This window comes from Wyeomyia smithii, chromosome 2 (genome assembly GCF_029784165.1).
Source record: "Wyeomyia smithii strain HCP4-BCI-WySm-NY-G18 chromosome 2, ASM2978416v1, whole genome shotgun sequence".
Lineage (NCBI taxonomy): Eukaryota > Metazoa > Arthropoda > Insecta > Diptera > Culicidae > Wyeomyia > Wyeomyia smithii.
The window spans coordinates 200362525-200389150 of NC_073695.1; the positions used below are offsets into that span (position 1 = coordinate 200362525).

The 26626-nt window shown below is 39.9% G+C and overlaps 2 protein-coding genes across 2 annotated transcripts in view; one reads left to right on the plus strand and one right to left on the minus strand.

The window, feature by feature from the left end:
* Positions 1 to 26626, minus strand: part of LOC129721484 (coatomer subunit beta') — a 242767-nt gene that overhangs the window by 139766 nt on the left and 76375 nt on the right. The gene's annotated exons all lie outside the window — the stretch shown is intronic.
* Positions 14645 to 18579, plus strand: LOC129721483 (uncharacterized). The gene is made up of 2 exons (XM_055674113.1): positions 14645 to 18226; positions 18292 to 18579. The coding sequence occupies exon 1, from the start codon at positions 14702 to 14704 to the stop codon at positions 17963 to 17965; it is 3264 nt and encodes a 1087-aa protein (XP_055530088.1). The 5' UTR covers positions 14645 to 14701; the 3' UTR covers positions 17966 to 18226; positions 18292 to 18579.

Below are 26626 nucleotides of genomic sequence, written 5' to 3' on the forward strand. Positions count from 1 at the left end.
ACGAGCTGCGGAAACGCAACAAATACTTCAATCCATGATTCAGCATAACGTACGCAACGACCGAACTCCATTGAAATGGGACGATGAAAAAATTGCAGCGTTTGACAAATGCAAGTACGTCCTAGCCAACGTTGCTCTTCTCGCTCACCCAGCTGCTGATGCGAAATTGTCCCTAGAAGTCGACGCGTCAGGAACTGCGATCGGTGCGGTGTTACATCAAATCACAGAGAAAGGCCGCCAGCCATTAGCCTATTTTTCGCGTAAACTTAGCGCCAGTAAAAGGAAATCTAGTACTTATGATCGCGAATTGTACGCGATTTACGAAGCTGTAAAATATTTTAAAGACACTTTGACCGCTCGGGAATTTTGTGTTTACACTGATCACAAGCCCCTTACCACCGCGTTCCAACAGCGACCAGAAAGAGCAAGTCCGACTCAACAACGACACCTTAGCTTCATCAGTGAATATACTACGGACATTCGGCACGTACCCGGCGAAGATAATAAAGTCGCCGACATGCTTAGCCGAATCGAAGTTATCACTAATACAAATCAAGCTATTGATTTCGATGCCATAGCAAAGCAGCAGAAAATTGATCCCGAACTCAATACATTTTTATCGGACCCACCAGCCGCTACCACACTGAAGCTGAAGGAATTAACCTCTCCGTTGTCATCGTTACCCATCGTTTGTGACGTATCCACTGAAGCAATCCGACCGTTTATTCCAAAAGGCTTCCGCACCCAGATTATCGCAAAGTTACACAACGTCTCACACCCTGGAGTTCGTGCAACTACACACCTCATCACTTCCCGCTACGTTTGGCCATCGGTGCGACGAGATTGCAGAGAATTTGTAACCCATTGCATCCCGTGTCAAAAATCCAAAGTGCATCGACACAACAAATCACCTACATCGCAGATTGCCATACCAGAGGGACGATTTGCGCACATCCACATGGACATCATAGGGCCCCTACCACCATCAGAAGGTAATGCCTATTGCTTAACACTAATCGACAAATTTACTCGTTGGCCAGAAGTTATCCCAATCCCCAAAATGACGGCAACTAAGGTAGCTAAAGCGTTCGTGAGTGGCTGGATCGCCCGATTCGGAGTGCCCACTAACGTGACCACTGACTTGGGAAGACAGTTTGAATCAGAGCTCTTCGGCGAGCTAACCAGGATGCTCGGTATCACCCACCTTCGCACCACGCCTTACCACCCCCAGGCGAACGGACAAATTGAGCGCACTCACAGACAACTAAAGGCCGCGATCATGTGCCATCAGAATCCACGAAGGACAGAATCGTTGCCGATCGTGCTACTCGGCATGAGATCGTCACTCAAAGAAGACTTACGTGCATCTACAGCTGAGCTTACCTACGGTACTACACTTCGCCTGCCCGGTGAATTTTTTACAGCCAGTAGCAACAATCTAAAACCAACGCTAGAGTTCATCACAGAGCTAAAGCGAGCCATGGCGAGTATTCGGCCTACCCCCACAAGCAATCATTCGAACCGGACACCGTTCGTTCAGAGGGAGATGGCTACATGCAGCCATGTTTTCGTAAAAGTTGGCGCAATTAAACCTCCACTAACACAACCGTTCGGTGGACCGTTCCGTGTACTTCGAAGGAAGAAAAAGGTCTACATAGTCGATATCAACGGTAAACCATCTCCGATTTCTATCGATCGGCTGAAGGCAGCTTTCATCCAGACTGATGACACCTCTACAGCACCAACCAAACATGAGCCAGAGGAGAAGCCCTATACAACCAGATCGGGACGCCAAGTTAAAATCCCTTGCCGCTACTGGTGAAATTAAGGGGAAGATATTGTGGCGACTATCATCACCATACCCTATATTAACACTCACGCTCAACGCCGACACTCTCCGCACACGATAACCCGATAACACAATCGGTCACTCACTCGATCTTACGATTTTGATACCAGATCCCACACTCTCAGTACATATCCCTTTTCAGTAATAAACTGACGATCAACCTAATCAGTCGTCGATTATAATTATCAATATATCCGAGAAGTCCCCCAAAAATTCAATGATCGTTTTTGGTTCATCCTCTGGAATACTATCTTCTTAATACATTTCATTCATTATCGAAATCGGAGTTCTTACGTTAGCATACGGTTTGTGATTTACTGCTATAATAAGTCTATAGTAATAGTTAGTATAACAAAGGTTTGTGCACCGCTTGGTGGATTAATTTTTTATCACACATTTTAGATAAAAAATACATTCTAGGGTTAACTAGCCAATACTGATTGTTTAATACAAAACATTGTACGTCTAATGGATAGCGATTAAAGATTGTAATTATTTCTCTCCGAAAATCCTTATAAAGGCCTTAGAAAGTCTACTAGATTTGACAAGTAGGTTTAGATCTCTACGAACGATAAGTCCTAATTTCGAAAGCAAACAAATCCTAGCAATTAAAATAACAAATTTCTAACAGTGTTGAGACGTCACTATTTGTGATAGGCCACACAAACTCATTATTTACTAATATGTATCCTAAATATTTAAGCTACTAACAAACCCCCCCCTAAAAAAACTATTTAATTCAAATGAGAAAAAAATTGCTTTAGAACCACTCAGAACAATATTTTAAATTTTTTTTTCGATCGAATATGTTGTAAGCATTTGGCTAGAATGATATCTTTTTATTTTGTGTAATTATTCGTAAGCGGTAGCAATCACCCTTGATCATTCCACAATCTAAGAGTTTTTTTTAATTTCATTATCATATAATCGTGACATTATTGGTGAAAATTCGTAAAAATACGCAGCCATGTATTTTTTTTGTATTTTCATCTCCTCAACACAAGAGCTTCCATTTAAACTTCCAGCTAAATTGGGTAACTTATTTCGCGCTGAAAGCCAATTTGGCGTATACTTACGGTGTCATTAGCAAACCCGATTACAAGATACGGTTAACTGGAAATGTGCATCGCAAATGTGATTCTTAACTGAGGATATAGAACTCGAGCTGTACAAGGACCTGCCCGACGACGTGACGCCTGCGACATGGACGATATTGTTTTCATCCGTCGTACGGCGAGAAACCAGCCAGCAAAATTAGCACCTCTCTTCGCATAGAGAAAGCTCACTGATGCGTTTCATACTCGTTCGAATGGGAGAATGGCCGGGTTGCTCGCTTATCCTCTGCATCCCCCGGGCGCCCATAGAAGGTGCTTCAAAATAACGAACCCTTTTTCTGCTGCGCTGCTACTACTGCTGCCGCCACTGTTCAGCAGCGAGTGCTTGGCAGCATCTTGCTGTTGTTTTCAGTTGTTTCTATATGTATTCAATTTTATACTATTGGCCCGTTTGCTAAGTGCTATCACTTGACTGTTTTCTAGTGCTCTTGTTTTATATTTTTAATAAAAGAGGTGTACCGATGCAGTTTTGCTAATTAGATGATTTGCTGGCAAATGAAAAAAAGTGCTGCTGCTTGTCGAGAGAATCCTCTCGGCAAGAGATGTTCCTTTTCAACTGCTTTTGTTCTTGCTGTAAACATGGCAATGTGAATGTGAGATCTTAATTGGGTTCTTTCGTACTCGATGGTACTAATCAAATTTTCACGCTGTGAATCGCTGACTTGTATAAATATCATTTCCAACCAGTTTTCGAAAATGGCACAACAATTGATAATGATATTATGAAATTATAAATTATTATAAGTATTGAAAAAGATCACGTTGAATCTCTCGATAACCTTGGTAGGATAAAATATTAAAAATAGACAATGTTTTCGTTTAATTCTGCCCCAAAAACTTTCGGTTATGACAGTGCTTATGTGGACTACTATACTGGATATTTTCGGCTAGCTGATCCAAAACAACAGTTTTTAAGATTTGGTGAAAAAACTTCGCTAATATATAATTTTACAAAGAAGACCAAATTAAAACTCAATATTTTTCATGTTACATACAAATCATAACAAATTTCATTAATTATACATAAAAATATAATAAATTTCAAATGAGCCTTTTTTTCACATATCATTTATTTGACACGGCACAAATACAATTTAATGTTTAACGGTGCCAATTATATCTGATGACTTAAAACTAAAAGCAAATTTTTTATCCTCGCTGCCGACTACGAGCTGAAATGTCAACATGTTAATATGGATAATCAGTTCTTATCGTATACAAGAAGCCTTTGGTTTTGAGATAACATAATTATTATACAACACGAGAATTTTAGAACGAAAAAACACATTCCAGTCGTTATTTGTTCCGAAAAACTTTTACAATGTGAAATTTCTGAAATCTCAGCTGAGCATTCCGAGAAAAATATAATCTTTGAAGCTGTTTTTAATATATTTTCATCAAACATGCTGAATTGTGCATAAATACTTTTTTAAATTAAATTAATAATAGATCAGTAATAATAATATTATTACATATTACTTTTACGTCTGTAAAAAATAAAGGAAAACTAATGACGCGTCGTCCATACTAAAATTACCAAACTTATCTCCACAAAACAAATGCAAATCAGAATAAATGGAGACGGGATACTCACAGATCATATCAGTTTTGTTTTGATATCGCTACAAGAGTACGAATTCAATTTAATTGACTTTTGATGTAGCTTAATAAATAGAAGTAAGTAAATAAATTCATCCTTATCCTAATCCCTAATTATTCGTAGCTTATCTTTAGTGCCCTATTCTTTGAAAAAGTTGAAAAAAAAATATCTAAAAAACCATTATGTGTACAAAATCTTGATTGTAATCGATAAATTGGCTCTTGCTATTTACATTTTGAAGATTACTTCATGTTCAATGTACATGTTCAAATGTTGACTTTGAGGTTCTCTTACTCAATAACGAACACGCTCCGAGAGAAATGACAGTATATATGTCTAAGCTCCCACTCTCTTCTTTAAGCTAGTATTTTTTGTTTAGTCTATGCATCCTTAGTTTTGTTCAAGATAGTGTCGAAGCAAGAAACATTGCGCAAGTATATTGTACAGTTCTGCACAGTGCAAAATATTGGCAAAAAGTTCACAATAAACCATTCAAAAGCGGAAATCTTCGACTGCGAATCCTGCGAACCCCAAGCTAATTCGAAATATGGTCGTTTTTTTTTCTTGTTTAAATCATGGTTCAAACCCAGTAGTTTGCTTATCAATCAAGATGTGTACCTGAACGAATGTTTTTTGTTTTAATTTTATGTATGTTATGTATTTTATGTATTTATGTATTTTTATGCTTACGAACGTATTCCATAATTTCATGCAGTTTCCAAAACCCGAATGTCATGATGTTCCGGTCTCTGAACAACAACTTTCGGCTTCAGACATAACCGTAATCTTCATATTCAATCAGTCTATGACCAAATCGTGTCTAAAGATAACTTCATTTAGAGTTCTCAGAGCAGCGTCCTTAGTGGATTTGAAATGTTTAGACAGCTGTTTGTTTTGAAACTATTCACCCTTCAGTGCCAAAAGTTTCATCTCGATACGTAAAGTTTGAGAAAAGTTGTGCTAAATGTGAGACGAAACCAGAAAAATAATTCTGCGCACTCACGAAACTCGTCAACAAAACTGTTTCAAAAGCAGGGTTGATATTTGTTGACACTCTCTCACTTTCAGAAAAAAGCATCCATAAACGTTATTTTTTTACAATCCTTTCAGAGTTCTTCCTTCCCGCTTTTTGCATGGAAGTGAACTGTCAAAACACCTCATTATATTTAATACGATGGAAGCAAGACAACAAAGTCAGTTTATCAGTTAACGAAGATTGTCAAGGCATCGGTCAGTGTCAGTGAAAAAGTGTTTTGGTGTGGTTCATTTTGGTTGAGTGGACTGTTTGTTTTTTTTTATTCTTTTGAAGTGAAGATCATTTGGTTGGATTTGTCGTCAAATTTAATTACGTAACCGTGAACGATGCGCGCGATCTATTTCATCTGAGTATAACAGCACGTTACTAGGACGAAAATCTAGTGTATCTAAAAGAGTGCTGCGATCATTGAAAGTGAAAATTGAAAATGATTGGCTGTAATTTTCGAAGAATTTTGCTGGGGAAAATGACTTTTATCAGCACTGTTCAAAAGTCTCCAAGAACGGATGACCATGACCCGAAACGATCAGAGTAATCATCGTAGTGGAACAAAAGATCGGCAGCGGAGGTTTGCACGCTATATTTTTGTTGTAACATGTAAATTTTCCCTGCTACAGGTTCCTCTGGGGACTTCCGAATGTAAAATAGCCATTTTTCGATGAGTTCTTGCCGATTCCTGATCCTTATGAACCATTCGCTTCAGAAATGGTTCTCCCATCTATACCCATGATGCAAATAAGCTTTTTTCTCAAGCAACCTAGTGTGAGTCAAGCAAAACAATTTAGCATTTCTGATGTTTTCTAAGTTTTGTGAATAGTAACGCATTTTATAAGATTAAATTTTTTCTACCTTAACTTAAATTAGATCTTCGGACACAAAGGAACATTTAGTTAGAGAAAAACCATTAAAAGTAACGATGGAAGCATATACGTACATCTTCGAAGAAAAATCCTGAAACATCTCGTCCCTGTTCGAAACATTACACTTATGTACCACCATCTTATTTCCGTAAAAACGGTTTTTGGTTTCGCTTATTAAGGCCTGTACTCGAAAAAAACGCACCAGACTAAAGCGTTCGCCAAACATTTATTCAAAGTCGGATTTTATTGAAACTTTCAAGGAATGAACTGAAACATATGGGTCATTCTATCTCAAGTGTGCAAGCCTCATGTAAGCGACCTTCTCAGATTTAGTGGCAATTTTGTGTAATGGTTGATTTAAGGTTATTATGCAAAAATACCAGTTTTAGTCCCGAATGGCTTTTGAAGTTATAATTAAAAGACAACAAGACTTTTTGACAAAAAATTGCACTTTAGAAAAAAGGGGAGGGTCACATGGGGCGAGGTGGGACCGATCGGCACCAAAATTGGGGTTTTTGTATAATGACCTTAAATCAACCATTACACAAAATTTTAGCCAAATCTGAGAAGGTCGGTGACACGTTTGTATCATTTGCACACTTGTAATGGAATGACCCATATGGATTATGTTTCGACATAAATACTTAATTCAATTTTCTTTCCATCGCTGAAAGCCCGCAAGTTTCCCTTAAGAACCATCATTGCATTTTGTGCAATGGTGGAGCCGACATTTTTGGTCACTTTCATCCATTCTCTCTTCAACTTCAACTTGTTCTTAAACACCTTGAAACATTTCTCTTCGTTTCTCTTAAATCTAATTATTACACCACTGATACGGCTAGCTACTCTCAGGGCAACGAGGCGGAAGGAACGAAAAATTGGCACTTACCCGCTTCTCAAAAGTCTCACAATTCGGCCTTTCTCGCAATTGGTTAGAAACGCAACAGAATTTAAAGAAAAATATTATATATATTATAAGAAGGTTTAATTAAAAGGATTTTTTTGCTCTTAACTCTATTTTAAATGAAAAAGGTTTTACAAATATTTACGTTGGCATGCGTTCTCGTTGCGGCCGTCGGTCGGTTGGGCGCCTGCGATGAACCGGGAACGTCTGCTGACCAGCGAGGTGCGTAGCTGAGCGAAGAGCCACTCGGAGAAGAAAACGGGTGAACGTACCTTGAGTGACGAACGATAGTGGTTATGTCAACTCGTGCTATCCCGTAAATGCCGTCCCTCTCGGCAGGCTGGGGAATTACTCTCCGCAACACAGAGATGTCTTGATATCCCACTAACGTGGTGGTGGGTTTTAGTCGGGGCGCGGACCGTGTGTTGATGGACGGTCTATAACTTCGCGACACGTGACACTAGCTTTACCTGTTGTGCACAATTGTCCTTTTGGAGTGGGTTTTTTTTTTGGGGTAAGTGGGCACCGCACTAACAAGGATCGGGCGGATGCCAGGACAGTCGATCTATAACTTTAATATTCCGATCTTCCGCCGGCGAACTAGGAACCGAAGTTCACCACTCCGCGATGCTAACCACTTCACTTCACTCTTGCCCGATCGTAACGTTTTGTCAATTTCTCTGATTGACCGCGTCGCGTTATCACGTCCCGACTCACACTAGTGTCTATCGTAGAAGAAAGTTCCCATATCGCCCGAACTCCCTTTTATAGTCTCGCTCTTGCCTGTGTGGTTGTCTCCGGATGCATGCTGCCGCAGTTTGGGTCCCTATTGTGCTCCGCTTGCATTTTGGAGTAACTCGACCCATATGGCAGATTTTACAGCTGACTCCTTTTAGTTTGAATTGACCGTTAGTGATCGTTACTCTAATATGAATCATTAGGATTTTGGGAGTGATTTTGCGCGACTTACTGCTGGTAGTTGATGGAAAGGAAATTACAGTGGAGCATGCAAGCGCTCTCTTTTAATATAGACAAATCTTTCCATCAACTTGATAATTAAGAATTAGTTTATACAATGCAAACTGTGTTGTCGGTGCGTTGCCCTGTTTGAAAAATTGATTTCTCTAATAGTTTTAATCTTAGGTTTATTTTTTTCTACGATTGATTTTGAATCACTCCCACATCTATGTTTGCTGATCCAACTTTTACCCGCCACCCAGGCCAATTCACTTGTATTACCCAAACTTTCTAGATTTGGAAACGAGCCTGACTAACGAGCGCGACATCTCACGCGGTGGGCTGGATCAACAAACATAGGGTACGTTCCAAAATAGCATCGAATTTTGTCATACATTTGTCTCGTACATTTTTTTTGGCTTTTGAGAAGACGGTTGTAACCGTTGGTTACAACCTTGGACGATTTTTCAACTTTGGCTTTCATACAGCATTGGCATATGGCCTGCCAGAGCAAGTATTTTTTGGCGAATTCGTCCACTTTCTTCTTCCTTATGTCTTTCGGAACATCAAACCGTGATTTGAACTCCAGCCCCAGTATTTGAGTAAATTCAAGAACGGATCGGCGGATCGGTGTAGGGTCGGGGAAGGCAATTAGGCTGGTTTGAGACCCCTCCCCTCTGTGGAAGGGAAGGCTATCATACAAATGAAACACAGATTTCTGTATAACACAAGAGCTAATCAAGCAAATGGAACCAAGGTTTTTGGTAGCAAAATAATACTTCTGCTGGTTTGACACCCCTTTCTCCATACAAATGGAACACAAATTAATGCATAACTCGTGAACTAATCAAGCAAGTGAAACCAAATTTGACAAATACAGGTTTTTGGAGTCAAGAAATATTTCTAGGGTAGCTTGAAACCCTCCCTTTCCCATACAAATGAAACACAAAGTTCTGCATAACCCCAAATTTCGTCAATAAAAGGGAACCAAATTTGACTTGAATAAGTTTCAGGGCCCAACACGTATCTTCATGGTAGTTTGATACCCCTCCCTCCTATAAAAAGAAGGGTTCCCATACAAACCAAACACAAATTTCTGCATTACACAAAAATTAATCAAGCTAATGGAACCATATTGGGCGAATGGAGGTTTTTGAAAGCAGGAAATATTTCTACGGTAATTAGACACCCCATTTCCTCTATTAGAGAGGGGTCCCATATAAATGAAATATTGCAAAACTCAATATTCATCAAGCAAATGGCACCACATTTGACATGAAGAGGTCTTAGGGCGCAAGTGTTCCTTCAAGTCCACCATATTATTGTCAGAGAGAAATTTAATCATTATTTGGTAAAAGTTACTGACATAACATTCTGATATTTCATACGAAATATACATACGTATTATTAAGGTATTCAAAGGAACACATTTATTCAATAACTTACTGATCCGTTCTTGAGTTAGTCAGCAAGCAACACAAAGAAATAATCTGAATAGAACGCTAGCCGACTGCAGTCAGAAGCATAAGTTAAATGGCACATTGCTGAATAATTTATTATTTAAAAATTTCAACGTTTATTATTAATAATTATTATTTCCTGTCACTTAATGAAATGTGAATTGTCAGGCTTAAAGCTTACTTTCCAGGAATGATTTTTCGGTCGGCCGTTACGAATCCAGTACTCTGATGGAGTTACCTCTCCGATTGCTCTCGGACACATTCCAGTTACTTTTTGAAGAAAAATCAATGTTAATACTGTCATAATTAAGTCAAACTTTAAACTCTAGCGATATGTAAACATAGCTGGTCGAAAATGAGGTTATCTTGTACCGTGCTATGATCTATAGCTGTTATTTCATCATTTAAAACAATTTATTATCGAAGTTGAAGTTGCCTTGCAACATTTTCTTAAAACCCCAAAAAATCTATCTTAAAAAAAATACGTCGTAGTGATAAAAACGCGAAAACAACTCACTAAACCATTGATTAGTTAATGAAGACAAACTCTTGAATATACAAGACTATCGTACCAGAGATGTGTAGTAAGCCCAAGTAACAATCCTATAGCTACTTGGTTTTCTAACGGTTTTATCACAGCAATGAATATTACCAACGGTTTTATGGCGGTTAAACACGTTGCCAAAAATAGCAAGTCGTAATGAACACTGATAGCTGTCAATAAAACTCTAATAAAACTTACAATAAAACCGGCAAGAGTCAATGCGATTTTGCTTTATTATTGGTTTTATTATTACTATCTATTGCCCCATAAAACCACTCCGGCTTGCTGTCATATAACATAGAAACCAGTTTTATTGCGGTCATTCAAAATCTGGAAAACTACTAGTTGGCTATGAAAAATATCTCATAAAATTGTAATAAGTGCCCAGTTTTAACCTGTCAAACTTGTAAACAAATATATGCAAGCAATGATATACATACAGATGAGACAAAAGCGGTTTTGTTGGTTTAGTGTGATGCAGAATTCTGTCGTAGTCCCCGTAAGATGTGTGTAAAACACTCTTGCAGCGCATTTGAAAAAATTGATGACGTAGAACTCCAAAAATCTAATAAAGTAACACGGCAAACTTAGTACTGTTCGGTAGTTTGTTTTTAAATTTTATCGCCAGTTTGTCTTGTTTCGGTTGAAAATAATTTTCTATGTCGTTAATAATGCGTCCTTAAAAATAAGGTAGGGGCAAGACACTATTGATATATTTCGAAATATATTCAATATTCAATTAAACTAAGTATGTATCGTTGCATTTTTCGTGCACCTCTCTATTTATATCAAAGCTCGTTGATTCCTCATTATCGTCGGTGTGATGTCAGATTTTTCATAAAAATAAAGTTGTCTAGGCCCCAGGGATTTACCATATTTTTCTCTAATAATACAGGCATCTAACCTTTGCCGCACCTTACAACATATATATCATTGAACTAGGCTTATTGCGGCTACGATTGATACCAACTAATTACCAACCGCGCCATATTGATATTTTTGAAACTTTTTATGATCTTGAAACGAAAATCGAATCGTCGTCTGACTAACAAATAAATTGAATATCCAATGTTGATTTTGATCTATCTCTGTATTGAAGAACACGGCTAGATTTTTTTTTTTCTGAAAAACTGAGCTGAAACAATCCAATCCATTTTTGCTAACTGTCACCCTGTCTGTGACGAACCAACATTCAGCGAGTTCCCCTGGTGCTACCAATTCACAATAGGCCTATTGAAGCGACGCTTTATCCATCATCCGCACGAGCGATACCGATCGGAAACGATCTACGATCAACGATAAAACAGCCATGTTGAATGTAGATCGCCACTTCAGGAGTAGCAGCAGACTGAACCAGCGGCTTAGCGAAAGTGGTGATTATTATACTTATAGTTCTACTAAAGTTAAATTTATAATTATTATAAAATACCTAAAATTTAATAATAAGCCCAGTGATTATTTTCGAACACAATTATCAATATTTAAAACGGTAAATTTACGTGGCTAATTATTGTGACTTAGATTCTAACCTAAAACTTATATCTATTATAACAGCATCACCAAGTGCAGATTAAAAACGGAGGTTCAATATTATAAATGAGCACTAAACGTAAGTGGAATCTGCATGAAAATAGCATGAGAGATTGCATGAGAATCTACAATTTAAGTTCAACATTACCTACACCTAAGATGAATCGCTTATACGCCCCCACGTGCTTTGATCGCTCCAACTTACTTCCCATGCTGAGAGCATGTAGAATCTATATCACTATAAAAACCCATAATTTGAAAATAAGGAAATTACAAAAAATGTTAAACCTAGTTCTTAAGATTATTATACTAAAATCCAAATTATAATCAAAAATTTTCCTTTTAATTTAAGGGATTTTTTAACTCCGCTTGAAATAAATCGAGTTAAAAAACTGGAAATACTGTCTCTTTGTTTGCTCTGCAACAAAATTAAAAAATCCGTTTATTTGCGATCGGGTGGTATATGCGCTAAAATGGCACAAGAAAATGGTACAGGTCTAGAAATCAATTCACTCTTTGAAAGTTCGGTATTGGAGTCGGTTTGTCCTTTTTGTAATGCCCCGGATGATGGCAAAATGATAAATTGCGATAATTGCAATCAGTGGTTTCACTTCAACTGTGTCGGTGTGAGTGAAAGTGAGTCGGAAAGAGACTGGAACTGCGCACAGTGCCATGTTCAGGTCACATCAGGCCATTCAACACCAGCCGAAAGAACTAGGCAGGAATCGGAAAGGAATCAGCTAGCTTGCATCCAGGAGTTACGTAAGCAAATCGGATTATTGCAAAGAAGGCTGGCATATACTGAAGTGAGAGAAAATCAGAGAGTGCAGTTCAATACAGGATCGAGGCCGAATAGAAATGAGCTCGATGCAAATTCAACGGGCGTTTTTCCGAAAGCAAATTCGACGACTATAGATGCTAATAAGAGTGCTTACGAAAATGACGAAGAACTGGAAGATGGGCTTCGATTGTTAGAAGAGAAGCACGCTTTAGAGAAAAGACAACTCCAAGAACGTTTCTCTTTACTCCAACGACGGCGATCATCTGTGGGAATAAACCAGACAGGGCTGACGACCGCGAATTCAGCTGCTTCCAGTTCGACACTTTACAACGAGCTCAGTCGAAGCCAACTGGCGGCTCGACAGGCGGTAGCTCGTGATTTACCCGTATTTTATGGCCATCCGGAAGAGTGGCCCCTTTTTCATGCTAGTTTCGAAAGCTCAACGAGAATGTGCGGGTATAGTGATGAGGAGAATCTTCTTCGGCTCCAACGATGCCTTAAAGGAAAGGCGCTAGAAGCTGTCCGCAGTCGCTTGTTGCATCCGTCGAATCTTTCAGGAATTATGAGTACTTTGAAAACGCTTTTTGGGCGTCCTGAAGTTATAGTACATTCGCTTGTTACACGCATACGGGAAATGCCGTCGCCAAAAGCAGAGAAGCTAAATACTCTAATCGATTTCGGTGTGGCCGTTCAGAACGTTTGCGCTACAATCAAGGCGTGTGGTTTGGACGAGTATTTATGTAATGTTGCCTTATTACAGGAGTTAGTTGATCGTTTACCGCCCGCTATTAAACTGAATTGGGCATTACACAGACAATCTTTGCAACTGGTTACACTGTCGAGTTTCGGTGATTGGCTAGAAAAACTGGTGGAAGCTGCTTGTGTTGTCACTATATCTCCGGTCGAACCGCCAATCAATAGAAAGAACCGTAAGCAAGATGATTACCTGAACGTTCACTCTGAAGAAACGAAACCATTGAAACCTACCGGGATACGAACAGCTATACAACGGTGCGTAATCTGCGAAGGAGCATGCAGCTCTACAGATGTCTGTAAAGCATTCATAAATATGAGCATTTCATCACGTTGGTCAGCGTTAAGGGAGAAAAGGCTTTGTAAAAAGTGTCTCAACAAACATTTTGGAGCCTGCATTATAAAATCCTCATGCGGCAGGAACGGGTGTACATTCATGCATCATCCAATGCTTCACGACGACGCAAGATATAAAGCAGTACAGTCGTCGAAACAACCATCTTCTCAAAGCTGCAATGCACATTGTGGTTCAACTGGAAAAGTTTTGTTCAGGTACATTCCTATTATTCTGCATGGAAAGGATGTTTCTGTCAGAACATATGCATTTTTGGATGATGGGTCATCGGCAACATTCATGGATCATAGCTTGGTAAAAGAACTCAATCTAGAAGGTATGCCAAGCCCACTGTGTTTAAACTGGACAGGCGGCCAGCAGCGTGAGGAGAGAGAATCCGTTCGACTAACGCTGAAAATTTCTGGATTAGAGAATCATTGTAAAAAGTTTGTGCTCCCTAAGGTGCACACAGTCAGAACGCTTAGCCTTCCGCTGCAATCGATTTCAGTTCAGGACCTATCACGACAATACGCGTATTTGAAAGGGCTGCCAGTCAACTCGTATGATTCTGTTTCCCCAAGGATATTAATCGGAATCGATAACTGCCATGTCGGCAATGCCCTGAAGAGTGTAGAAGGAGCGGCAAACGAACCAGTTGCTACCAAAACGCGACTGGGCTGGTTGATTTACGGTCCATGCTCAGTTAGTACAAATACACCAGGTAGTAGTTTCAACGCCTGCCACAGCTTTCACATTTGTCCGTGTTTTGAGGATGGAGACTCCTGTCTAAATACTGAGCTGAAGAAATATTTCTCTATGGATTCTTTAGGCATTGTACGCAATACTGAACCATTATTCTCAAAAGAAGATGAGCGCGCTACACAGCTACTTCAGTCTCGAACACATCGTAAAGGCAATCGTTACGAAACTGGCCTTTTGTGGAGAAGGGATGGAATAGAACTGCCAGACAGTAAATCCATGGCCGAAAAGCGTTTAGTTTGTTTAGAGAGGCGGATGAGTCGCGATGATCTACTAGCTAAAACATTGGAAGAGAAAATAAGAGAATATGAATCAAAAGGTTTTATACGAAAGTTGAGCCCTAAGGAAGTTGCTGAGAAGCACCCACGGAAGTGGTATTTACCGATTTTTCCGGTTATGAATCCTAACAAGCCCGGTAAGGTTCGGATAGTATGGGATGCCGCTGCCAGAGTAGGCGGACTTTCATTAAATTCTGTCCTGCTAACTGGACCAGACCAGCTTGCATCTTTGCCATCTGTATTATACAGGTTCCGAGAGTATCGCTTCGCTATAGCAGCCGACATACGAGAGATGTTCCATCAAGTAGAGATCAATGAAGACGATCAACAAAGCCAGCGGTTTCTGTGGAGAGATGGGGATTCAAGGAGGTCTCCTGATGTGTACATAATGAAGGTGATGACCTTCGGAGCCACATGCTCGCCTAGTTGCGCTCAATTTGTGAAAAACACCAATGCTGCACGTTTCCAGCAACAGTTTCCACGAGCCGTAGCTTGTATACAGAAAGATCACTACGTTGATGATCTTCTGACTAGTGAAGAGAACGAAGACGAAGCTATACAACTGGCCTCAGACGTACGGTTTATCCACGCACAAGGAGGTTTTGAGCTCCATAATTGGCTATCTAATTCAAATAGGCTGCTAGAAACGGTCAGCGAGGCAGGCGCTGTCGAGAAAGATTTAAATCTCAGCTCCGAAATGGCAACGGAAAAAGTCTTGGGCATGTGGTGGAGTATTTCGTCGGATACGTTTACGTTCAAACTTTCACCAAAACATGATAGAGAACTACTTAGCGGACAGAAGATTCCGACAAAGCGCGAACTCTTAAAAACACTCATGAGGATTTACGATCCCTTGGGATTGATGACTGGTTTCTTAATGTTCCTTAAAATTCTTCTTCAAGAGGTGTGGCGTGCAAAAACAGATTGGGACGCAGAAATACCGCCAGGGCTGGCAGACAAATGGATGGAGTGGTTAAAAGTTTTGCCGCAAGCTGAGAGGCTAAGCATTCCCCGTTGCTATCGACAAACTACGACAGCAGCAGAGGATAACGTTGCTCAATTGCATATTTTCGTCGATGCAGGACGGGACGGACTGGTCGCCGTGGCATATCTGAGATTCGAGCAGGCGGGTACAATAGAATGTGCCCTAGTAGGAGCGAAAGCTAGAGTTGCCCCCTTGAAATATGTGTCGGTTCCGCGTCTTGAGCTGCAAGCCGCTGTGATCGGAACACGCATGGCTGCTAGCATTGCCGCAGTGCACCGCGTGAAGATATCTGAGAGATACTTCTGGACGGATTCTCGGGACGTTATTTGCTGGATCATATCCGACCACCGACGATATTCTACATATGTTGCACACAGGGTTGGTGAAATATTAGAAGCCACTGAGCCAGCCGAGTGGAATTGGATTTCAACACGCTTAAATCCAGCGGATGAAGGCACAAAATGGCAGAAAATACCCGACCTTACCGCATCCGGTCGTTGGTTCACCGGGCCTGATTTTCTCAAAGAACCAAAAAATCAATGGCCGGTGAATAAGGAGAATGTTGGAACAACCGATGAAGAGATTTTATCAAATGTGCTTCACCATTATGAGTACATACCCATAATACGTTTCGAGCGATTTTCTAGATGGAAGCGCCTTCACAGAGCTGTGGCATATGTATTACGGTATCTGTCCTATCGACGCAGAAAGGTTCGTTCCCCACCAAGTGCTATACCGTTCACCCAGGAAGAATTACAGCAGTCAGAATGGTGTATATACCGTCAGGTGCAAAAGGAAGCTTTCCCCGAAGAATATAACCTTTTAATCAACCACAACGCACCAGAAACTAAAAGTATATTGGCAAAATCCAGTAAGCTCTACAAATTAAGTCCGTTCGTTGACCATGCTGGAGTCTTAAGGATGAACAGCCGCATTAAATCGTGCCAGTTTATTGCAGATTCGGTCAAATATCCTATCTTACTACCCAAACGGCACTATTTGACAGACCTAATAATAGCTGATTACCACTGTGAATATAAACACCTAAATCATGAGACAGTGATAAATGAAATTCGTCTCAAATTTCATATTCCGCAGCTTCGCGCAGCATGCAAACGTGTCAGGTACAATTGCCAAATGTGCAAGATACAAAGAGCTAAACCAACACCTCCTATGATGGCGGAGCTTCCGGTGGCGCGAATGGCTGCATTCACTCGTCCGTTTTCGTATACTGGTGTAGACTATTTTGGACCAATGTCAGTAGTAGTCGGAAGAAGAACAGAGAAACGTTGGGGTGTTCTAATGACCTGTTTAACAGTTAGAGCTATTCACATCGAAATCGCACATTCTCTTTCCACCGACTCGTGTATCCTAGCCCTAAGAAATTTTGTGGCCAGGAGAGGGGCACCAATTGAAATCTTCAGTGATCGCGGTACAAATTTTATTGGGGCAGGACGTATTCTACGAGACGAGCTGCAAAAAGTGGACCAAAATAAAATGATGGAGCACTTTGTAAGTCCGAATACCAAATGGACGTATAACCCCCCCGCTGCTCCACACTTTGGGGGAAGCTGGGAGCGATTAATCCAATCGGTTAAAAAGATCCTGGACCAAATAAAGCCAAGGCAACTTCCGACTGATGAGCTACTAAGAAACATGCTGTCTGAAGTCGAAATGATAATTAATTCAAGACCGCTTACGGACGTACCGATAGACGCAGATTCTTTGTTTCCCCTAACACCGAATCACTTCATCCTAGGGTCTTCCAATGGTGCCAAACCCCCGATCGCATTTAATAACAATACAGTTTTGTTAAACAACTCGTGGAAGGCGTCGCAAGCCTACGCAGATGAAATCTGGAGACGTTTTATCACGGAGTATTTGCCAACACTCACGCGAAGATCAAAGTGGTTTCAACAGACGCGACCAATACAGGTAGGCGATGTTGCCGTCATCGTAGACAACCGCCTTCCAAGGAATTGTTGGCCGAAGGGACGAGTTATAGAGATCGTCCGTTCTAAGGATCGACAAGTACGGCGAGTAACATTGCAAACATCCCAAGGAAGATTGGAGAGACCTGCAGTGAACATCGCAATCCTGGACGTCGGTTCCAGTTCGAGTAAGTCGGACCAAGGCCACGACGTACTGGGGGGGAATGTCACCCTGTCTGTGACGAACCAACATTCAGCGAGTTCCCCTGGTGCTACCAATTCACAATAGGCCTATTGAAGCGACGCTTTATCCATCATCCGCACGAGCGATACCGATCGGAAACGATCTACGATCAACGATAAAACAGCCATGTTGAATGTAGATCGCCACTTCAGGAGTAGCAGCAGACTGAACCAGCGGCTTAGCGAAAGTGGTGATTATTATACTTATAGTTCTACTAAAGTTAAATTTATAATTATTATAAAATACCTAAAATTTAATAATAAGCCCAGTGATTATTTTCGAACACAATTATCAATATTTAAAACGGTAAATTTACGTGGCTAATTATTGTGACTTAGATTCTAACCTAAAACTTATATCTATTATAACAGCATCACCAAGTGCAGATTAAAAACGGAGGTTCAATATTATAAATGAGCACTAAACGTAAGTGGAATCTGCATGAAAATAGCATGAGAGATTGCATGAGAATCTACAATTTAAGTTCAACATTACCTACACCTAAGATGAATCGCTTATACGCCCCCACGTGCTTTGATCGCTCCAACTTACTTCCCATGCTGAGAGCATGTAGAATCTATATCACTATAAAAACCCATAATTTGAAAATAAGGAAATTACAAAAAATGTTAAACCTAGTTCTTAAGATTATTATACTAAAATCCAAATTATAATCAAAAATTTTCCTTTTAATTTAAGGGATTTTTTAACTCCGCTTGAAATAAATCGAGTTAAAAAACTGGAAATACTGTCTCTTTGTTTGCTCTGCAACACTAACAATGAGATCATTTTTGTAAGCCCGTACTATTTTGATGGCGCCTAAATTTTAAGCGCCTTCGTTCTCAAAATGCACAACAAAATTTCATGCGCATATGCTTCAGAGCTATAAAACCTACCAAAAACCCCTCTGTATTCCTTATCTTTTTACAATATCACCATCAAATGAAATCTATTGCACGATGATAACCAACACAGGTGAAACATTTCTCCCGCGACGAGAGATTTCCTTATTAAAAAAAGTGACGTGATGTTCTGGTGTGTGTGCAGGAACGGCACAACAAATCAACTTATTACGGTTGCTGTCAAGCAATGAAAAGTTGAATTGGACTTATTGTGGCAAGTAGCAGAGCGCAATAATGCAACCAAACTTATTGCACTCTTAAAGAGTTAATGTCCGCTGCTTATAGTATGCGGTACTCTTTCCATGTGGTTTTAAAGCAGTTTTATTGCCATTCTAAAAATTGCTTCAATAAGCTTGGCAAAGGTGGGCCACCTGGCTGTAAAGCAAACTTATAGCGGTTATCAGAAGGTTCTGATAGTATTTCTAGTTTCAACAGCAGTTTGGAGAAATTGGTCATGGAAACCACTAAAAGTATGCAATACGCCTCACATTGTTACTTGGGAGTAGTGCTGGGACTTTTAACCGGATATATTCGTGATCCGGTTATCCGAAGCTCGGATCACGGACGTGTAAACGAATACTATTCGGATGTCCGGTTATCCGGATACGGATAATCGAATAATCATAAAATACCCGGATATACTATCCGGATATCCGGATTTTTTTTCTGTCTTTTAGGCCCGTTCGAATAAAATGTAACGCGAAAAATAGCTCTTTCCACAATCCCCCATCCCCTCGTAAGTAATTATTCACATAATTCTCATTAAACTATGTTCGGATACAATATCCGGATATCCGGATATCCGACTATCCGAAAATCCGAATATCCTGTCGGATAATATCCGGATATCCGGTTGATCCGGATTTTGGATATTTGTCGGATATCCGGATATTTTAATCCGGATATTCCCAGCACTAGTAGTAAGCTAGTAAAACACGGTACTACAAACGAAGCAAAAGAGTAAGAACTTTTCAAGTGACCTAGTGTAGGAGTGCAACTTTCGCTCAAATTAAAAATTTTTCAAACTCTCCTGAAATTTACAGTTTGGTCAAAATATCGTTTTCTGGAATTCAGTACGTATAATTTTTTAACTTAAATTGAAATTTATTTCTATTTATTTCTACTACAAACACACTAGCACTTTGAAACCATATTCATCTATGAATAAAATAAAAGTTGTTTAATTTTTTTCAAATCGGTTGAAAAATGACTGAGTTAAAAGAAATTGTATGCACTGAGGACTTTTAAAAACACGGCATTTTGACCAAAACTTCAAACATATAGGGTTTTTGAAAATTTTCTAATGCAGGCAAAAGTTACACTCAAGAAGATCGACAACCTACACTGGGCTGTAGTACCGTGAAATCAATCAAACCATAAACAATAGCAATGACTAAATTTTTATCTTTTGTTTACAACTACATTCGTCATTACTTCGAACCGCATTCTGTTACTACAGAAAGTAGCAACACGTCCCAAAATCACATTCAACTCTGCCGAAATCCCCACAGAGTAATTATCCGCTGGGTTGGCTATCGACGCCTCGTACCAATCGCAACGTAAGTTCCGTGTCGTCCCCGGTTGGGCACGAATAATTGATTTAAATGGTAACCTATTAATTTTGGATCTATTGTTGCTCTAACCGACTGGCCGGCCGCCGGTCCAACCGGCTGATCAGAGCGATGCAACAACGCAAGCGTCCCACAAGTTGAGCACACACTGATTTATGCCGCCGAAAAGTCCTGACCCGAAAGGATCCCCTCTCGAGAGGACGAGATGGTGAATAATTACCAGCAATTAAAATATTCACTTAACAAAGCCCCAACAACCCCCTGCAACCTTGCACCCTCCCCCCACACACAGTCGCAATTTTTTCCACAAAGACCTACCCGGCTGGATTCTGAATAGGTTGTACTTCACGCATTCAGCACCAACGTTTCCGGAAAACGTGTGTGAGAATTTGGCCGCCCCGACAGAATGATGAATGCGAAAGTAAATTCTCACGTGCAAATCAGCCATGCGTCTCCATTAGTCGGTGCGGGCATCCACTTTCGGGATTTGTGCTTCCCTTCGGAGTCGGATGACGACGGCATGATGTTGAAACCGCCCTGGTAAAGCAGGTCGCAGTCGTTGTTGGTTGTTGTTGAGTGTGGAGCAAGTGGTATTCAGTGAAAAAATGAATAGCAAATGTATTCATTTTCTCCGGTTTCTATTCATTACAACGATATGCGGTTTAGTTGAAAAGCCACGTCTGTTTCCATTACCAGAACGAGCTTCCTGCTGCTCCTTGTCCCCTGGTTCCTCGCTCCTCATAGTCGGCTTCCCGAATGGGTGCGGTGAGATTTCGCCATTAAGGTAATGAGAATTATGGTCTTCATAAAAATTGAAAAAGAAAGTACTTTTCTTGTACTCCATGAATATGTGAATATTGTGTGCGCTTTTCCCAGCCGTGCTTTCTTTTTACTGTCGCTTCGAGGAAAGAAAAAAAAGTCCAGGAGATGCTGGCATACGGATAAAAGCTCAATTTATATGAAGTGAGCGTGAAAATATAATAAGGTTGATTCCCGGCTAGAAGAGCAAATGCAACAATATTTCGCAGAATATGATACACGGTTCTTTGTGAGCATACCTACCTTGATTTGGGAAAAAATATTTTTTGCCCAACATAAGACGAGAAAAAAAAATTAATAAATTTCAAAAACGTCAAGCACGTATTGAAATTTGAAGAAGAAACGGATTTTTTACATTTATAGTATGGCATGTCTTCTCTAAGATTTTCAATCATTTTTTTAGTCAAACAAATGTTCTAGTCAAATGAATTTCATTAAAAATGATTCCAATGTATAAAAAAAAACCGCCGAATATGTTATATAACAATTTTGCATGTTTATTTTTATGTGATTAATATTTTCAATTATATTTTGATGTTTCAATCAACGTAATTTAATGGAAACTTTATTTCAAATTACAATTTTTGTGAAAGATGTGCAATTCATCGAATGTTTCGATATTTTAACAAACGTAGGGAGTTCAAAAGAAAAATGATACCTACAAAATAACCTTGAATAAGGTAAAACTATAAAAATAGGGCAATATTGATTGAAAAACATGGAATTAATTAATATAAATGGAAGCAGAAACATTTTTAAACTCACAAAAAAAAGAACAATAAAGAAGATATTTTGAGACCTGATAAAATACAAATCAATCAAAACTATGACACATAACATTAAAAAAAAATTAATCAAGATCAACTTCAGCTTAATTTTTTAAATTAGGATAAACAAAGCAAAGCCTTGGTGCTACGTTCCAATTCGGAACTTGACCTTATGTTTATTTATACACAGACTGGCTTGTCAGGCCAGCATCGTACCTCGAGACCATCTGGGGGATAAACTAGGATAAACACGACAAATAAAAATAACACTAGGAAAATTCAAACAAGAATGACATGGGATGGGGCCTGTTAGAGAGGGTGATAATACTTAAAATGTTTTTTTAAGTGTGAATAATATTAGAACTAGATGTTAAACTAATAATAAACCATTTTATTACCAACGAAAAACCATCACCGTACGGAATATTGGTTTCCTTTCATTGAAGTACTATTTTAGTTCCAATGGTTTTGATAGATTTTCTGTATCAACCGTCAACCAATAACCGTAGACTCCAGTGTTATCAAAATATTGGGAACCGTCGTTATTCGATGGTTTATATTTTATAAATAAACCTTCAAAGGACAGTTTTTATTTACTGAGCTCCAGCTCACTATATGGACGCATGTATACCCACGAAGAGATCTTCAGTGTCGGTCTATCCTGTTTGAATCCCTGGTTATTTTTGGATCCTGCATATCCAATCTGGCGGTATATTTTAGAGGCCTCCGATTCTAAGCTAACTACCCTTGCACCTAAAAGAAACAACACCGAATAGCACGGCCAGGATAGAGTAGAGTGCCAAAGTTGGTATAATATGCCACACACAGGTCGGGCTAGAAAAAAAAATGTTGAAAGAGGTAAAAGGTAGATCCGCCTGCAGTATCACCCACTTCCAAAAACAACCTCAGCTTTCACAAACATACTCGTTTATCCGGCTGCCCTCATACCCGTCGTAAGCCAGTGCAAGCTATCCTGTACTACACATGCTGCCGGGACGCCCCATACAAATTTTGTTGATATTTTATACGCATGACTGGTTTTAATCAAAAAATATTCCAGCTTGCCCGTTGGCTGGAAAAATTTAACAAATAACAAAGAAGCGCAAAAAACCCGTACACATACAAACCGACGTACAGAGATACACACATACACACTGGCAGCGGAGCGGAAAAGGATGGCCATCAAGAAGAACAGGAAGAGCAAGTTATGATAAAATAACATCTCCCTGCTGTTCTTCTCGTCTATACTTACACCGTCCATATCAACATGGATTCACCGAGTCCAGATTTTTAGCTTTGGGCTTTCCGGACGTGGAGAGTGGCATTTCTGCATGTTCATACGAACGATATACAAGGGTTACACAGGCCCGGTACCGTCGCTGGATCCGGATGACGCCATCAACCCAGTTGATGGGAGACAGATTTTAGAACCGCATTTTTTGTTTTTGTTCCTTTCAAGCCGGATTATACCATTAACTATTTCCGAACGCTGCTACAATTCGATGGGAGAGTAGCAGAGTGTAGGAATGATTGTTTACAGCTTCACAATAGTACGGCAACACCAAAAAATGTATAATCTTTTTTGTTATATATGCCTGGAAAATCTATACGGCATCAGTGTGTTCCATTTTACTTTGATATTAAAAAAATTATCGACCTTACAAGAAATGCGTAGAACGATATAACAAAATAAAATCAAACCCCCCCCCCCCCCCCCCTCATAGATTTTTTGAGCAGTTCGAGCCTTGCATAAAACGACGACACGTAGAAAAACATGTGCAGGTGACGAATCTCAGCACACATCTGAATTTCCCCTTTACCTTTCCAGGTAGGTTGTAATAATGGTAATTCTCGGAAGGTTAAAAGGCTACTCCAGAAACACTGGAAAAATGCTTCTTTGTCCCGGTTGTAGAGAAGACTGTTATTAAAGAAGTCAGTGAAAGAGCTACATCCTATAGATGTTGGAAAATCCGATATGGAATCTACTTATCCTAATCATTAATTAAAAAGAATGTGTATTTTTTATTTAGCAAGGAGCTTGTGAAATAGTGTACATACAAAGTGTGGTTTTGTCTTTAAGTTATAATTTCTTCATTACTTACATTAGCTCTACGTTCTACTGTCATGTTTTCTATATTTAAAGTAAAAAGTCACTATTGTTGTAGATATAGATTTATTTTATTTGGATTATAAATTTTTTAAACATAACAGGTTTTAGGGATTATTTTAGAGTATTTTTGTTCCTGGTTTCTTCGAATTTTACAGTTTTGCGTAACTATGTTTTCGCTGTTTCTTTTTAACAAAAATCCAACTCTTATTTGCGAAAATAATCAGCTGTAAAAAGTATTACCCATCGCTAGATACAAATTTATCCCAACTTTCTTGCAGAGCTCAAATACCGTTACGAACGTACCAAGTAATAATCGGACGGCACAATATCTGGGGAATGAGGCGGATGAAGTGGGACTTCCTATTTGAGCGTATGTGTAACAACTTTGGCAGTATGAGGCCGAGCGTTGTCATGCAGTGGAATCACTTAATTGTGCCTACGCTCGTATTGTGGCGCAGTATTCGGTTTAATTGCATCAACTCAAGATGATGATGATGATTTTATTCGGTTTCAATAGCTCATAATAGATCCACAATTGGAACTTACTCTGGAGTTTCGGTCATTTATTGCACAGAACCGCAACCGCTCGATTCAACCAAGCTAAAATGAATCAAGAGCTTCATTATTCTTTTTCCGAAACTCTCAGTAGATTGAGGCTAAACCGTAAAAGCTCGGTAATATGCATTACCGAGCTCGAGAACCATATTTGAGTGTGTGACCTGGTCCCACCAAATATACAGCAGAAGTTTCGCAGCATGTATATTCGGCCGAACCGACGACGTAGAAGCATGACCGGACAGTTTCCATGACTTTTTTTCTTCGGGTTACTGTAATGAATCCATTTTTCATCTTCCGTCACGATGTGATGAAGAAATGGCTTAGCGAGTAATTGTTGTTTACAGCCGGAGTAAGCTGTTCCTGCGTTTGGCATGAATTCTCATCGAGTAATTTCTCCAACTTGGCGTATTCGAAGAAATTTGGCCATGCCTAACGCAGACAGTCGTCAATATCAAAATTATTAGAATTTTCTATCATTTTCGAGACAACACCAGATCTCGACGTTTCATCCATTTCGAAACCATTTGGATAAACAAAAAAGTCGATATCAACAATTTCATGAACTACTATGCGAAAAAAATTTCATTGGTCAAAAAAGTGGAACTTTTACTGCTTTGAGGTACGTATTCCCAAAGTTCGATTGCGGCGAAATTTCGTTTGGAGTTTTTTTTTCGTGAAAACGTAACTCTTCAGCACTATTTTTAAGCAAAATTCAGAAAGTCGACTTTCATTGCCACCCTAATGTGTATGTATGTGTGTATGTGTATCTTAGAGGCAAATGAAAGCTGCTGCGCTCCCCCAGTATGCTACTGAGCGTATTGTCGATTTATGGCTTAGATTTGAGATTTTGGCTGAAGAGTATTTTTTACATAGTGAACTTCAAATGGTGACTTGACAACCTGGAAGGAGCGTCAAACATAGCTCCGGCCCTCAAAAGTTCCTATCTCCACTAGTCATAGATTACACTACACTGCCAGCTGAAACATGAACGTTTACAATCGGCATGGAGCTAGGTCCAAGTCGTCTTTGTGGAAATTATTGCGTAGGTAGGATGAGAGTCAAAGTATAGGCCGGTAATCGGGCCAGATAGCGTATACACCGTATCTAATGGTATCGGCCATCGGTGCATAATTTTCGCAGTCTCCCGTGGTATATTGTAGTTCGAAGTACCTCCTTTCTTCGTAAAGATACCTACAAAACCGCCTGAAGATCACTCGATCAACAGACAGAGAATCAATTCGACCACATTCTAATTGACGGCAGGTTCTTCTCTGACATCATCAACACTCGCATCTACTACACAGCGAATATAGTTACGGACTAATACCTAGAAGCTGTTTGCGTGCGCCTAAAATTCTCGACGGTGTACAACACCCGCCAAAGTCGAACGCCGCGACCAAACATTGAGGAACTGCGGGACGCCGGGATTGCACAGGAATACATGTAGCAGCTAGAGGCTGCGTTATCGAAGGAGGTGCAGCGTAGCGTAGCTACTCTTGAAGGTGGCTAGAAATGCCTTCGACCCGCCATAGCCACCACTGCTGTTGCGCTACTAGATACAAGGGCTCCGAATCATAGCAATGACTGGTTTGACGGCGAATGTAAACAGTTATTTAAGAAGAGGAACGCAGCATGGACGAGAATGTTGCAACACCGTAAGAGAGCGAACGTGGAACGATGCCATCGGGCACGGAGCAGCCAAAACTCAGTCCTCCGAAGGAAGGAGTGCCAGCAAGAGGACCAAGATCGCGTATCGATGGAAGAGCTGTACCAAGCTAACGACACTCGGAAGTTCTAAAAGAAACTGAACAGCTTCCGTAAAGGTTGCGTGCCGACCGTAGGGCAGCTCACAAATACCATCCAGCCCTCGTTAAACAGGGCCATGAGTAGCATTCCGATGCTGTAGGTCAGTGACTGTGAGGTAATCGAAAGGTGGCAGCAGTACCTTGATGAGCATCTGAATAGCGATTCAGTAGCGC

Bases quoted from the DNA above. Each gene is read 5' to 3' on its own strand.
- LOC129721483 (XM_055674113.1), top strand. From the start codon at position 14,702: ATGGCCGAAAAGCGTTTAGTTTGTTTAGAGAGGCGGATGAGTCGCGAT.